Raw genomic sequence first — 15,279 nt, forward strand, 5'->3', positions numbered from 1 at the left:
TGTAGGTAGGTAGACCTTCTGTAAACTAGAATACTTTGGTTTTTGAGGTAAAACACAATCCACGCTAGCTACCACACTAGCCGCTAGCTGCTATATGTTTAGCATTGAGGTGATACTTGAGGCTGGATGTGCTGCGGTGATATGTGAATTCCTTGTTGCCTAGCAACACAACCATGCTCTTATCGACGCTTCCATCCGTTGGTTCTTAGTAACTAAATGTCCCATCATCCACGGGGCCAACCAAAGGTCTCATCAGCTTCTTCCTTCATGTTCACTGTGGTTTGTTGTTGTCTCAACTCATCAACGCTAGTTGGTGCTCCAGTATAATCGGTCCTCCTGAAACTCATCCAGTGAGAAACGTTCCGCAGTGCAAAAATAAGTGCGATTAAAACGCGTCAATTTTTTAACGTGTTAAATTTTGTGTCATTAATTAATCTTAATTAACTCGTTAAAGTCCCGGCCCTACTTCTTATCTCGAAATATATCTTCTCCCCAAGGTTATAATAGTTTTGGATTTTTCATTAGTTTTAGTTTTAATTTCGTTGTGAAATTTTGTTTTCAAATTCAGTTAGTTTTAGTTCGTTTTTAGAGTGAGTTTACTAGTTTTAGTTTAGTTTTTATTAGTTTTAGTGTTAGTTTTAGTTTATTTGGAATGGGCTTTGTGGTGCGAGATTCAAAGAGGTCGTAATAAATTTTTCCTTTTTTTCCTTTTAACGCGTTAATTTTTGTGTAATTAATTAATCTAAATTAACGAGTTAAAGTCCCGGCCCTATTTTAAACATAAAACACATCATCACTAGAAACTTTTAAATGATCTGTTGTTTCCATGTTTTTCCAGGGATTGACACCCGCCGTCTGACCAAAAAGATCCGAGAGAAGGGCACCATGTTGGGGAAGCTGGTTGTGGACGGGACTCCTGAGGACAGCGTTGCTTTTAATAACCCAGACAAGAGGAACCTGGTCCAGGAGGTCTCCATGAAGGTAACCAGCCCAGATGCTTCACCTCTGTGTTTTAAGAATAGAATTGAAGATTAGAATATCTTTATTTGTCATTTTAATTTTAATGTTATTCTGTTGTGATTGTGTGCAGGAGCCCAGAGTTTTCAACCCCAGCGGCAGTTTGAGGATCACAGTGGTGGACTGTGGTATCAAATACAACCAGATCCGCTGCCTGGCTGAGAGGGGCGCCTGCGTTACCGTGGTACCCTGGGACCACCCGCTGGACACCAAAGGTCTGTCTCACACCAACGCTGATGAATTATGACTTAAGATTATATTTTTTTCCAGATGAAAAGGGCCGGGAAATGATGTTTTGAGTGATTTTTTGTGGCAAAGCTGTTTGCTTTGGAGGTCATGTGACAAATTAAAGCATTGCTATTGGTTCCCTATACTCTTCCCTCTTTTTTTAAACTATCGCATCACTTAAAAACATGCATTGTAGAAATTTGACAGGCCAAAAATGGGGCAACACCGTACCATAGAGGGTTAAAGGTGCTATATAAATAAAGGTATTATTATTATTATTATTATTATTATTTAAGAGCTGATATCTATCCATGCTTTTCTTTATAATAACCATAATCATTATTAAAAAAACATCAAAATGTCTAGATATCACCTCCTAAATTAAACTCCTATGAGCTAATTTTTGTTATCATTATATTTCTCCAAACAAATGTACCTTTAGTTGTATCAGGCATTAAAATTAATAAGAAAATGAAGAAAACAAGGGTGGTCTTATCATTTTTTCCATGACTGTAGCAAGTTTTACCTTTACAGAAGAGATGGGGCTATAATTGTGTTTATTTTTAGGAAGCTCACAGCTGTCATCAGTAGTAATGGAGGCATTACTTTACTCTTTCTTGTCTTTTTTTCTAGATTTTGACGGTCTGTTCATCAGTAACGGCCCCGGAGACCCTCAGTTCTGTCAAGCCACCATCAACAACGTGAAGAAGGTGGTCTGTGTGGAAAGTCCCAAGCCGGTTTTCGGTATTTGCCTCGGACACCAGCTGCTCTCCTTAGTCATCGGATCCAAAACATACAAGATGAAGTTAGTACCTCAAGCTGAACACTTGCATACACAGAAACATAATTTGAGTTTTAAAGGTTCAAGACAAGTGATTTCTGATAGAATGATTTTCTTCACAGTCCACTACAACTGTGAGCTTAATCTCCTCTGTAAACATATATTATTGCGTATATTAAAAGGGCACATTTGGAATTGTTGATCCCATTTTTTAATAAACAAATCATTTACATCTCTTACAATAAGAAAGGATGACTTGCATATATATTCCTTTCTCTTGGATCTCTGTTACTAAATTCTCATTTGTCTGTCAAGGTGGTGTGGAATGACATAAACATCTAACAGAATCATGTTCTTCTTTAAATACATTTAAGGCCAAGCTCAAAAAAACACTAGACCAGGGGTCTCAAACTCAAATTACCAGGGGGCCGCTGGAGGCAGTATCAAAATGACCAAAAAGACACAAAATTACTTTAAAAAAAAGACACAAAATGACAGAAAAAACTAAATTACTTAAAAAATAAACAAAATGACCAAAAAAAGATACAAAATGACCAAAAAAGACACAAAATTACCGTACTGTTCAATTATAATGATGACTGATCGATCACAGATTTATCATTTCTGTTCTGAGTTGAGGAAACAGTTTAATTCTCATCTTTTTGCTCTAATTTTCAAAGCTTTTGAACAGTACAGAATCACTCAGTTGGTGAATTGATTGATTTATTGACAGAAAAATGCCCTTTAATGAACAAAATGTCAAATTTGATTTAATGTTGAGAAGGGTTGTCACGAAACTAAAATTTTCAACTCTATACCAATACTCAGGAAAATATTTGATACTTGATACCATTTTCGATACCACAAGGATAAAAACAAAGACCCCAAAATATAACAATTATTTTTATTAACAAGAAAAATGCAACATGTAAATATTAACAGAACCACAGCTTAAATATTTATAATAAAAAACAGTTGTGCAAAAACAACTGCAACTATAACAAGCTTTAGATACTCGATACTTTTGTAAATGAGTATCGTATCCGGATACAACGTTTTATTATCGATACTTTTTTGAGTATCGATACTTTTGACAACCCTAATGTTGAGCACACTATAAGTGTGCACTCACATCCAGAGGTCAGTCCGTCTGTTTCAAGCTTACAGCAGATTTTTGTAACAGGACAAAGACAGAAATGTGCCCCCAGTGACCTGAGCCGGGGAACCTCCTCAACCCACTTTTACTCTCTAGAAACACAGACATTCATGCATTTTTTTTTTTTTTTTTTTGAGAGTCGTGATGTGAACTGCAGGTTTGTGCTGTTCTCAGCAGTCTGGCCTCTCCTGTATGAGCAGCAGAGAGTCGGGCCGATCAGTCTTGTTATGAGAAACGCTGAACAAACAAAGCGCTCCGCTCCTCGCTGTCCAACTCCACCGACATCTGTTAGACTGTCCTGATGGAAGCCTTATCAGGCTGAGGGAAGGTCACTGCAGTGTTCCCATTACCCTGCAGGAATGCTGCTGGCATCCCCACACACACTGGGATGGTGGGATTGCATTGAAATTCAAATAACTCACTCAATTAACCCTTTGATGCACAACATATAAACACCTTCTAATGCAGTGATTCCCAACAGGGGCGCCAAAGATCCAGGGGGGGTCGCGAAGCCCTCTTGATTTTAAGAGATGTAATAAATCTAATGTGTTAAATATAGATGAGTCAGCATTTAATTCATTAGTGGGACAAAAACAACTAAATAAGGGCTACACTAAACGCTTATTCATTTATTTAAATAGAAAATCACTATAGAAAAGTTTAAAAATAAAGGCTATATCATGAGAATAAGGACATGTGTAACATCCCTCCTGCAGTATACACAGGTAACCTCACCTAGCGGTAACCTCACCTAGCGGTAACCTCACCTAGCGGTAACCTCACCTAGAGGTAACCTCACCTAGCGGTAACCTCACCTAGAGGTAACCTCACCTAGCGGTAACCTTATCTAGCGGTAACCTCACCTAGCGGTAACCTCACCTAGAGGTAACCTCACCTTGCGGTAACCTCACCTAGCGGTAACCTCACCTAGCGGTAACCTCACCTAGAGGTAACCTCACCTTGCGGTAACCTCACCTAGAGGTAAAATAATAATTTCCATTGGAAAAACACCAATTTAACAAAATAGGATAGTTAATATTGTGTCTTCTTTGTCAGGTTTTAAATTGGTGACAACATATAAACACCTTCTAATGCACAACATGGGTCAAAAATGACCTTTTGCATTAGAAGCATAGTGATTTAAAAAAAGGGTTTTTATTCAAAAAGTAAGAAATGAAAACAAAAAATTAGCAAGTTATTTGAGGAAAACCTGCAATACTGAATGATGTAATTAATTTATTGCAAAGATACAGAATATAAAAACTTAGTCTGGTCACTTTAGACCATGTTGTGCATCAAAGGGTTAATAGATGAAATAATCAGCAGTTTGTTGCAGACTCTGTCTAGATCTCAACATGAACCTTTGAGTCTTTAACCTCCAGTATTTTATGTTTTCTGTAGATATGGTAACCGTGGCCACAACCAGCCGTGCATCCACAAGGGAACGGACCGCTGCTTCATCACCAGTCAGAACCACGGCTTCGCCGTCGACCCCGACACCCTGCCCAGCGACTGGGACGTCCTCTTCACCAACGCCAACGACCACACCAACGAGGGCATCGTGCACAACACCAAACCTCTGTTCAGGTAACCAGCTGATGTGGGTTTATAATAGAGGAGGGGGGAAACATCGATACAGCACAGTGTTGCAATATTCTGTGTGGCAATACAGTCATGGAAAAAATTATTAGACCCTTGTTTTCTTCAATTTATTGTTCATTTTAACGCCTCATACAACTAAAGGTACATTTGTTTGGACAAATATAATAACAACAAAAATCTAAGATAAGAGTTTGATTCAAGAACTGATATCTAGACATTTAACATGGTTTTCTTGATGATGATTTTGATTATGATCAAGAAAACCATGTTAAGTGCACAATCTTCAATTTGCCAGAGCAGATATGATGCTATATAGATTGTTATTCATAAATATATTGCACATTATAGGACAAATATTGCACGTTTCCAGGTTTTGTACATTGAAAAAAACGTGTGTCCATGTATGAAATCGGTGCATATGAGAGTTCAGGGTGGTTATTGCATTTGGGAAGAAATCTTAATTCAAGTATCAGGATAAAATTGTATCTTGGGGCCTCTGCTGATTCTCACCTCTACTGTATATACAAATGAAATGGCTCATATGTCCATAAACAATGTGATTAAGTCCCTTGTGATGCATTTTTCCAGTGTTCAGTTCCACCCGGAGCACATGGCCGGACCCACAGACCTGGTTGGCCTGTTTGACGTCTTCCTGGACACGGTGAAAGACCACAAGGAGGGAAAAAACACCAAATCTGGTAATTATTTCTCAGGTTCCCTTTTTTAATTTCTCACACTTCACTATCTCAAAACATACTATCAGGTCTAATGATGTGTTTTAATAGCAACATTATTAGAGATATCCTGATCTGACCTCGAAGACTATACAGTGGTTGGTCCAGGCACTTTTTTTTAAACTTTTTTTTTTCAATCAATCAAACTTTATTTGTATAGCACTTTTCATACAAAAGAAATGTAACACAAAGTGCTTCATATAAAAAAGGGAAAAAAATAATATGAATAAAACATAAAAACAAGCAAACACAAGAACTTAATTGGATGAAATAAATAAAAATAAAGTAAGATAAAATAAAATAAAAACAAAAATAAATAATAATAATAATAATAACAATAAAAAGTACTACAGTTAGATAAAAAAGATGAAAATAATTAAAATAATATAATAATATTTAATAATGTAAAATAATAAAAAATAAAGCATGATAATATATATATATATATATATATATATATATATATAATAGACTAATAAATAGATAAATAAAAAAGAAGAAGATGCATGAGCAGAAAAATCTTTAAAAATGGTTCAAGTAAAAGCAAAATTAAAAATAAGTTTCCTCTTGAAAGTATGAACAGTTTTTGACTCATTTGTATTTATAATTGAGCTAAATTTAGACCAATCTGAAGCTTTAGTGCGTTCATGCACAGCGTTGCCAGTTCAGCCTCTCTTGACGCTCCAACCCTCCACAGCCTGCGTCTCCTCCTTGTTTTTAATTACTTTAATTGTTAACTGTGCATTTATGAAAATATGCAGCTCGTCCAGAACCTTAATATGTTATTGGAATCAACTTAGGGCTTTCAGTAGACGCCCAGTTTAGCACTAATGTAAATACTGGTTAGTTCACTATCAGTGTTGTTTTCTCCTGTACTGATTAAGAAGAAGTGTGATACAGTGTTTCCATGAATAAAAAAACAACAAAATAAAAATGCTTGCGTCTGATTTCTCCCTCAGTGAAGCAGCGTGTTCTGGACCACCTCACTTACTCGGGTTCCCCCAAGTCTGAGGAGGTGGTCCGGCCCAGGAAGGTGCTGATCCTGGGCTCTGGAGGTCTGTCCATCGGCCAGGCCGGAGAGTTCGACTACTCCGGCTCCCAGGTCTGTCAGGAACACCTTCTCATCATCATCATCATGATGATGATGATGATGATGATCTTATTACATTAAGTGGCTATATATAGAGAGAGAAAATCTCTTATTTGAAGTGTTGAGTACCAGGGGAGAGGCCTAGATAAGTATTTTTTACTTGCCTAGCCTACTCCCTTTTTTTTGACAAATTATGTAAGGAAATGTGTTAATGTGAATATTAAGTTAACTGTTTGTTATTTCTGTCCTATTACTTAGACAGGGCAGATGCATGTATATATAGGGTTATATATACTGTATGTGTGTAAATTTTTATATGTTTATGTACATCTGTTTAATATATGCATCTAGCCTACATTGTTGTAGTATATGTTGTTTATTTTTTCTCAGTTCGAAAAAAATAATTAATAAAATGAAAAAAAAAGAAAAGAAAATGTTTATCTGGGCTGTTAAAGCTACAAACGAACCAAGAAATTGCTACAAATAAGCTGATGTGTGGAAGGCTGCTATTATAAAGTTCTGTTTTTGTTCTCCAGGCCATCAAGGCTCTGAAGGAGGAGAACATCCAGACGGTGCTGATCAACCCCAACATCGCCACCGTCCAGACCTCCAAAGGCCTCGCTGACAAGGTCTACTTCCTGCCCATCACGGCGCAGTACGTCACGCAGGTACGATCCACTCTCTGACTCTAACTGACTCAATGTGGTCGCTGAGAAGAGAAGAGGGAACATGGGAATGTTTCCTGAATGATTGGTAGGGCTCTGGAAATTATAACAATTAGAGAGTGAGATTTTCAGAGAGTTTAGGCCCCGTGTAGATACATTTTCATTGTTTTTGACCTAAAACTGCAGTTCTTATGTCATTTTGGACCTTTATTATGAGCATAAATAACACCCCAAAATCTTAAAGACAAAACTTGCAATAGATTTTTAGTTTTTTTTAAAGAGGGGGGACATTTATAACCACAAAATAAATAAATGAAAAATGAGTAAATAAATAAATACATACATATATCTATACACACACACACACACACCTATACATATACATGTCCGTAAAGCTCTAAATCTTTATGCTAAATCAAGATAAAATGAAAAGATAAATAAATCTTGAGTTCAGCTCATCAATACAGCCATCTACTTCAATATCATTTTTCTCAAGGAAATTACAGAAAACCTTCCAGATTGTCCAAAACTTGTCAAGCTTGTTTTTCGTGGTGTAGCTTATCTTTTCTAAAGCCAAGTAGAAAAAAACTGCCTAAGTCACATTTTATTTTGACTTGGGCATAATAAATCTGCTTAAGTCACACACTTGACATGGGACATTACCTTAAAGGGGTAAAATCACATGATCTGATCAACTGAGGATGGAGGAGATTTTACCATAGGTGGCTATAAGGAGATGATTTAGGCAAAAAAAACCCCAATTTTGACAAAAAATGACTTGGGCGATTATTTTAGCAGTGTGACGATGTCTTCCCACTTTCCTTCCTCTCAGGTGATAAAGAACGAGCGTCCGGACGGCGTGCTGCTGACCTTCGGCGGTCAGACGGCTCTGAACTGCGGCGTGGAGCTGACCAAGCTGGGCGTCCTGGAGAAATACAGAGTTAAAGTCCTGGGGACGCCGGTGGCCTCCATCGAGATGACCGAAGACAGAAAGATCTTTGTGGAGAAGATGGAAGAGATCAACGAGCACGTCGCTCCCAGTGAAGCGGCGCTGTCTGTGGAGCAGGTGAGGAGACGCCGCCTCCTATTCTACAGAACACGCCTTTAACTTCTGATCTCTAAATATATCTTCTCCCCAAGGCTATAATAGTTTTGGATTTTTCATTAGTTTTTGCTAGTTTTAATTTAGTTTTAATTTTTTGTGGTGCAAGATTCAAGTCGTAATAATTTTTTCCTCTTTTTTTCCTTCGGTTTATCCAACATCCAAAGTTTACTGAGTGTTGAGCCGGCGACATGTTTGCTCAAGCACACTTCGGATTACCATAATAACTGAATGGATTACGCAATCGGAACATTTCCAATGTTTTCTGAAAGCTGAGAAGTTTCTCTTTACAGCCAGTATGTTTTTTTTTATGCACCAATATTCAAAGCAGGAATACACACACTCAGCAGGGGAGAAATAGAAACACTGGATTATGATTGAAAAAAAAGTTGATAAAGACGAAAACTAAGGACATTTTCACTATAATTTTAGTTAGTTTTGTGACATAAAGCAACAGATCATCAGCATACAGAGAAACTCGATGTTATAATTTTAGTTAGTTTTGTAACCTCACAATACAGTTTCAGTTGGTTATCGTTTTTTAATTATTTATTTGTATGTCAGTTAACGAAAATGTTTTTTCAATTCTAGTTTTCGTTATTTCGTTACTATAATAACCTCGGTTCTGACTTTGTGTCCCTTCAGGCCGTGGCGGCAGCAGAACGAATCGGCTACCCCGTCATGGTGCGGTCAGCCTTCGCTCTCGGAGGTCTGGGCTCCGGCTTCGCCAACAACAAAGAGGAGCTGACGTCTCTGGTGACGGCGGCCTTCGCCCACACCTCCCAGGTCCTGGTGGACAAGTCCCTCAAAGGCTGGAAGGAGATCGAGTACGAGGTGGTCCGAGACGCCTTCGACAACTGTGTCACTGTGAGTACATCAGGAGTGTTTTTAGTTATAGTTTAACTTAGTTTTTATTTAAAATTCAAACATTTATACAACAATATTCACAGTTTTTCAAATGTCCTTTTTTACAGCTGTATCAGTATAAGCATAAGCATAAGCACAAGGATAATTATAATAATAAATAAACAATCAAATAAGAAACCCGACGAGAGATATATAACTTAACACTATCATAGGGTAAAAATTTTGTTTTTTTTCCAGTAAATTGAGTAAATTAGGACTTTTTTTTATTTCAAATTCAAACATTTATACAACAATATTCACAGTTATTCAAATTTCCTTTTTTTTTTTTTTTTTTACAGCTGTATCAATATATTTACAAGGATAAGCATTATAATAATACATAAATAAACAAACAAATAAGAAACCCAACAAGACAGATATAACTTGACACTATCATAGGGTAAGGGGAAAATTTGTGACTTTTTACAGTAAATCGACAGTCATAGGGCAGTAAATGTAGTCATCGATAAATCAGATATATGACTCAATTTACAGCTGGGCTTAAAGTCTTACAGTTATATTACAGTCATGGAGGAAAATATTAGACTACCCTTGTTTTCTTCATTTCTTAATTTATTTTTCATTTTAATGCCTGGTACAATTAAAGGTACATTTGTTTGGACAAATATAATAGCTCATAATAGCTATTATCCAAGTTTGATAAGTTCCAGTGTCAGATGACAAAAACATTCCTTTGATCAATAAACTATTAGACCGTAGTCAGGTTATGGTTCCTTGTATTTAAACTGTAAAAGTAAGAAGTGTTTTTATGGTTCATTAAACACACTTTCCTTCTAGGGATTTCAGATTTTGGAAGCAAACTGACATTGCAAAAAGTGTCTCAATATATATACTCAACATGAAAAAATGCAGGAAATTCCACTAGATGACTTTATTATCTCTATTTGGAAATAATTACTCTAGAGTTTTTACAGTGATTTTGTCAAGGAGTGCATCTCAGTGACAAAAAAAAAAAAAGTTTTAACATTGCACAACACATCCTGTAATGTGACTATATGCAGGGTGTGGTGGTGCTGATCATGCAGTCTATCGTCCCAGGCTGCATGTTCTGATCATGTGTTGGACTTTGGTTTCATGATTAGTATGTGTGAGAGGGAAATAGGACAAAGGCCTGTTATTATTTGTTTTATACAATATTCTTAATCCACTTGGATTTAACCTGCATTGTTATTTTATTGTGAATCTGGGATAATTATCCTACTTTTTAGGATAAATCAAAATGTGCATACAATAGACGGGACGTGATGATTAGAGCCAAAAAAGTATATATTTTTTTAAAATATGTGAAACAATAAGAAATTAATGTTAAAAAATGCAGAGAACACACTTTCAAAAAAATAATTAAAAATAAAATAAATAAATAAGGAAAGCAAAAAAAAACAACAAAACAAAAAAGTATATTTTTTTGTTTCAAATGTTTTTGTGATGAAGCATTCTTTTTAAAAATAATGTAAAAAATGCAGAGAACACGCATTAAAAAATAAAAATAAAATAAATAAATAAGGAAAACAATAATTATTCTAATCATTTGACTCAAACAAAACAAAAACAAAATATTTTTTGTTTCAAATGTTTTTGTGGTGAAGCATTCTTTTCAAAAATATGTAAAAATAATACAAAATTTAAAAAAAAGTTAAAAAAAATACATAGAACACACTTAAAAAAACAGAAAAAATTAAAAATAAAATTAATTAATTAATAAGGAAAACAATAATTATGCTAATCATTTGAATCCAAAGCAATAATAATAATAATTAATTGTGTAATAATAAAATAACCCGCAAGAAATAAATTATAAATTAATAATACAATTACTTGTATAACATAAAATGTTCTGGCCTCTAATCATAACCAGCCTCACACTTTATATCTTACGACAGAATACTTGTGAATTAATTTCTTTTTTTATTATTTTCCAGGTGTGTAACATGGAGAATATTGACCCTCTGGGCATCCATACGGGAGAATCCATCGTGGTGGCGCCCAGCCAGACGCTCAACGACCACGAGTACAACATGCTGAGGAACACCGCCATCAAAGTCATCCGCCACCTCGGCATCGTGGGAGAGTGTAACATCCAGTACGCCCTCAACCCCGAGTCTGAACAGGTACACACACACACACACACACACACACACACACACAATATAATATGTATAGGCCTGTCACAATAACACATTTGTTAGGACAATATATTTTCCCAGAAAGTATCTAAATATCTAAACTAAATGATAGTATCGATGTTTTAGTTTTATAACGATATTAGAGCATAATAAGTTCATCCTTTTCCACAGCAATGTATTTTTAAATCCCAATAATATTAAACATTGGAATTGAAATGTGGGAAAGAAATATTTAAATATCCTAGATTAACAAAACATGAATAAATAAACTACAACCAAAACAAATAAAACAGACTTTCAGTCTTTGTTTACAAAAAAAATGCCCTGAAAAAAACCTTATTTATTACATAATTTAATTATTATAAAAAACCTATAAACAGCTGGAATGGCTGCTTGGGAAGTTTTTTTTCGGCAATTCTGACTGCCTGTCAAACATCTGCATCATTACTTTAAACACAACACAAAAAAAGCACAAAAAGCCACTCATATAAACGACAATATTGTCCAGAAAAAGACTATCATGTCCATTTTTATATATCGGACGATAAGTCGATATAGTGATTATCGTATGTACAACAATCCCACATGGTTTCTCTAACGTGTGCGTGTTTTTCTCTGCAGTACTACATCATCGAGGTGAACGCCCGTCTGTCCCGCAGCTCGGCTCTGGCCAGTAAGGCCACTGGTTATCCTCTGGCCTATGTAGCAGCTAAACTGGGCCTGGGGATCCCACTGCCACAGCTCAAGTACGTCTCTTCATTTAAGTTACAAAAAAATTCTAATGACAAGTTTCAGAGCAGACAGAAAGGTGCAGTGACCACTCTAGCAGCTCTGTTTCAATAATATCAGGCTTCAAAAACCATGCATTTGCAACATTAAGCTATGAGCAGAGGAAAAAGTCTACTTCAGGCATGTCCAAACTATTTTTTATTTTTTTTATTTGCTTCAATTTTTATTCATTTTCTAAAACATAGAGCCTGTGATTTTTAAGACCAATACAGATTCTCATTTAAGAGAGGAAAAAATAACTGATTATCAATATAGTCAAGTTTTGAACTGGAATAAAAGTTGATCTAGACATTATCCATGGTTTTATTGACAATGATTTTGGTTATTATATAAAAAAAAAAGGAAAATGTCTAGATATCAGCTCTAAAATTTACTAATTATCAGTTATTTTTGTTGCTATTGTATTTGTCCATGTTCCTTTATTTATACCAGGCATTAAAACGAACAAGAAATTGAAGAAAAAGGGTGTTCTAATGTTTTTTCCCATGACTATATATTACAAAAGCCATTTGAAAATCGTAAATCACATTTTTTTAATAAACAAATCATATTTTAAGTGCCGCCTAAATGTGTAGCACTTTGCACATGCATTATTATTAACATTGCACATTATCTGTGTTATGAGTCACTGTGACTAGAATATTAACTTATTATTGACTTGTTTATTCTTTTAATCTGAATGTTTTATGTCCCAGTTTTTCCGCTGTGTGCATTGTATTTAAATCCTGTTATAACTTCATAATTGTGTAATTCAGTTATTAAAAATCTGAAAATGTTCTTTTTTTTCTTCGTAGGAACTCTGTAACCAACTCCACCACGGCCAACTTTGAGCCCAGTCTGGATTACTGCGTGGTGAAGGTTCCTCGCTGGGATCTGAGCAAGTTCCTCCGGGTCTCCACCAAGATCGGCAGCTCCATGAAGAGCGTCGGTCAGAGGAACTTTAGTTTATCATCATTTTCAACACATTTCTGCCTGGAAAGATTGTAAACTCTGGTGCAGGAAAGACAACAGTAGCATTAAGTAGTTGTTGACAGGTTTGTTGTCCCACCAGGTGAGGTGATGGCGATCGGTCGTAGCTTCGAGGAGGCCTTCCAGAAAGCTCTGAGGATGGTGGATGAGAACTGCGTCGGCTTCGACCACACCATCAAACCGGTCTCTGACGAGGTAAGAAACTAGAAAGAAGCCGTTTGTTTCATGCACGCAAATATGTAAATCGCCTTCAAAATAAAAGCAAGTTGTATTGATTTCTGCCCTAGGGGGTGAATTGTATTGGTTTTATGGCTTGAGAAATACCAAAGTTTCCATTTAAAACTTCCATCAAAAGACCACATTTTTGGGGGAATGGTCCAACATTTCCATGGTCAGTCAGTGGCATCCTGAGCCAGCAGGTGGTGCTAATGAGCTTCTGAGCTATTATTTTGTATGCTGTCAGATAGATGATACAGGTTCATTTCAATGAATTATATGATGGAAAAGTAAATTTCCAGTAGTTCAAGACAAAAAGCCCCAACCAAGTATTGAGTCATATAGATGGAAATACTTTTCAGAGGCAGCATTTCCATATTAAACATACTTTTTAAAATTGCTCTTTAGTAATATTACATTTTTTTGAGACACTGAATTTTAGGTCTTTATTAAATGTAAGCCATAATCATTATAATGAGAAGAAATTAAATAAAGTAAGACATGAAATTTTTCATTCCGTGTGTAATGGATCTTTATAATGTGTTATTTCCACTTTTCTATGAAATTCTAATTAACTAAGATTCACCTGTATATTGATAATAAATGCCAAATAGCAGAAATGTATCTATATGTCTTTTTTTTTTTTTATATATTTTATTCTTATTCTGTTCTTATACCTATGTATCTGTATCTAGAGCTGCTTTGACAACTACATTTTCCCACTGCTGGATAAATAGTCATGTCTTATTTTATATTTATTATTTTATTTATTTTGTAATATATCTTTTTTCGAGACACTGAACTGTAGGTCTTCATTAAAGCTATAATCATTATAATTAGAATAAATTAAATAAATTAAGATATGATATGTTTCATTCTGTGTCTAATGGATCTATATAATGTGTTATTTCCACTTTTTGAATTGAATTACTGACATAAATAAAGTTTTCTATGATATTCTAATGTATTGAGATGCACCTGTACCTTGTAATAATAATAATAATAATGTTCCTAGATCTAACACCAGGCCTCTCTTCTTCTCTCCAGGAGCTGCAGACTCCTACTGATAAGCGGATCTTCGTGCTGGCGTCAGCGTTCCGGGCCGGCTACACCGTGGACCAGCTCTACGACCTCACTAAGATCGACCGCTGGTTCCTGCACAAGATGAAGAACATCGCCGACCACGAGCACCTGCTGGAGTCCTACAACCAGGTACACTTGGTAAATGAGCCGCGTTGAAAACTATCAGCAGTCATCTTGTCCGGAGTCGTCGTCTGTGTTGTTCACGCTGATCTCCTCCCGTCCAGGACGAGAGCGCCATGCCTCCAGAGGTGATGAGGAAGGCCAAGCAGCTGGGCTTCTCCGACAAGCAGATCGCTCAGGCTGTCCAGAGGTGAGTGGAGATACAGGCCCGACGAGTCAGGACCTCAGAGAGTTGTTGCAGTTGGTCTGTCTCTTATGAGTCATTTTGCACTTTTTGTTATGAGTCATTTAGTGTCTGTTTTTTAGTCGCCTTTTGTCAGTTTTTAGTCATTAAGTGTCTTTTCATGGTAGTTTTGTGTCTGTTTATCATGGTTTTGTGCCACTTTTTGTGCTGCTTTGAGGTCTTTGTTGTGGTTTTGTACCGCTTTTTAGTCGCTTTTTGTTGGCTTTGAGTCATTTAGTGTCTTTTCGTGGTAGTTTTGTGTCTGTTTATTATGGTTTTGTCCCACTTTTTAGTCGCTTTTCGACTTTGTTGTTGTTTGGAACAGTTTTGAGTCATGTAGTGTCACTTTATTATGTTTTTTGCCACTTTTTACTCACTTTCTGAGTTGTTTTGCATCTTTTGATGATGCTTTTTTTTCTCAGTCATTTTGCTTCTTTTTTTACTCTTTTTTTGG

At 36.0% G+C, this 15,279-nt stretch overlaps 1 protein-coding gene across 2 annotated transcripts in view; it reads left to right on the forward strand.

The window, feature by feature from the left end:
- The window catches only part of cad (carbamoyl-phosphate synthetase 2, aspartate transcarbamylase, and dihydroorotase), a 40,898-nt gene that overhangs the window by 3,572 nt on the left and 22,047 nt on the right, over positions 1-15,279 (forward strand). The window contains exons 4-18 of one of the 2 annotated variants that reach the window (XM_059356208.1): positions 839-981; positions 1,091-1,232; positions 1,879-2,050; positions 4,584-4,769; positions 5,373-5,482; positions 6,478-6,620; positions 7,145-7,276; positions 8,106-8,339; positions 9,021-9,242; positions 11,222-11,410; positions 12,047-12,171; positions 13,009-13,142; positions 13,266-13,378; positions 14,447-14,620; positions 14,707-14,792. In XM_059356208.1, the coding sequence (XP_059212191.1) occupies positions 839-981; positions 1,091-1,232; positions 1,879-2,050; positions 4,584-4,769; positions 5,373-5,482; positions 6,478-6,620; positions 7,145-7,276; positions 8,106-8,339; positions 9,021-9,242; positions 11,222-11,410; positions 12,047-12,171; positions 13,009-13,142; positions 13,266-13,378; positions 14,447-14,620; positions 14,707-14,792 (2,305 nt within the window). The remainder of the gene's footprint in view (positions 1-838; positions 982-1,090; positions 1,233-1,878; positions 2,051-4,583; positions 4,770-5,372; positions 5,483-6,477; positions 6,621-7,144; positions 7,277-8,105; positions 8,340-9,020; positions 9,243-11,221; positions 11,411-12,046; positions 12,172-13,008; positions 13,143-13,265; positions 13,379-14,446; positions 14,621-14,706; positions 14,793-15,279) is intronic. The other variant, XM_059356209.1, reaches the window with a different exon arrangement.

The sequence above is a fragment of the Centropristis striata genome, chromosome 18, assembly GCF_030273125.1.
Source record: "Centropristis striata isolate RG_2023a ecotype Rhode Island chromosome 18, C.striata_1.0, whole genome shotgun sequence".
Taxonomy (NCBI): Eukaryota; Metazoa; Chordata; class Actinopteri; order Perciformes; family Serranidae; genus Centropristis; species Centropristis striata.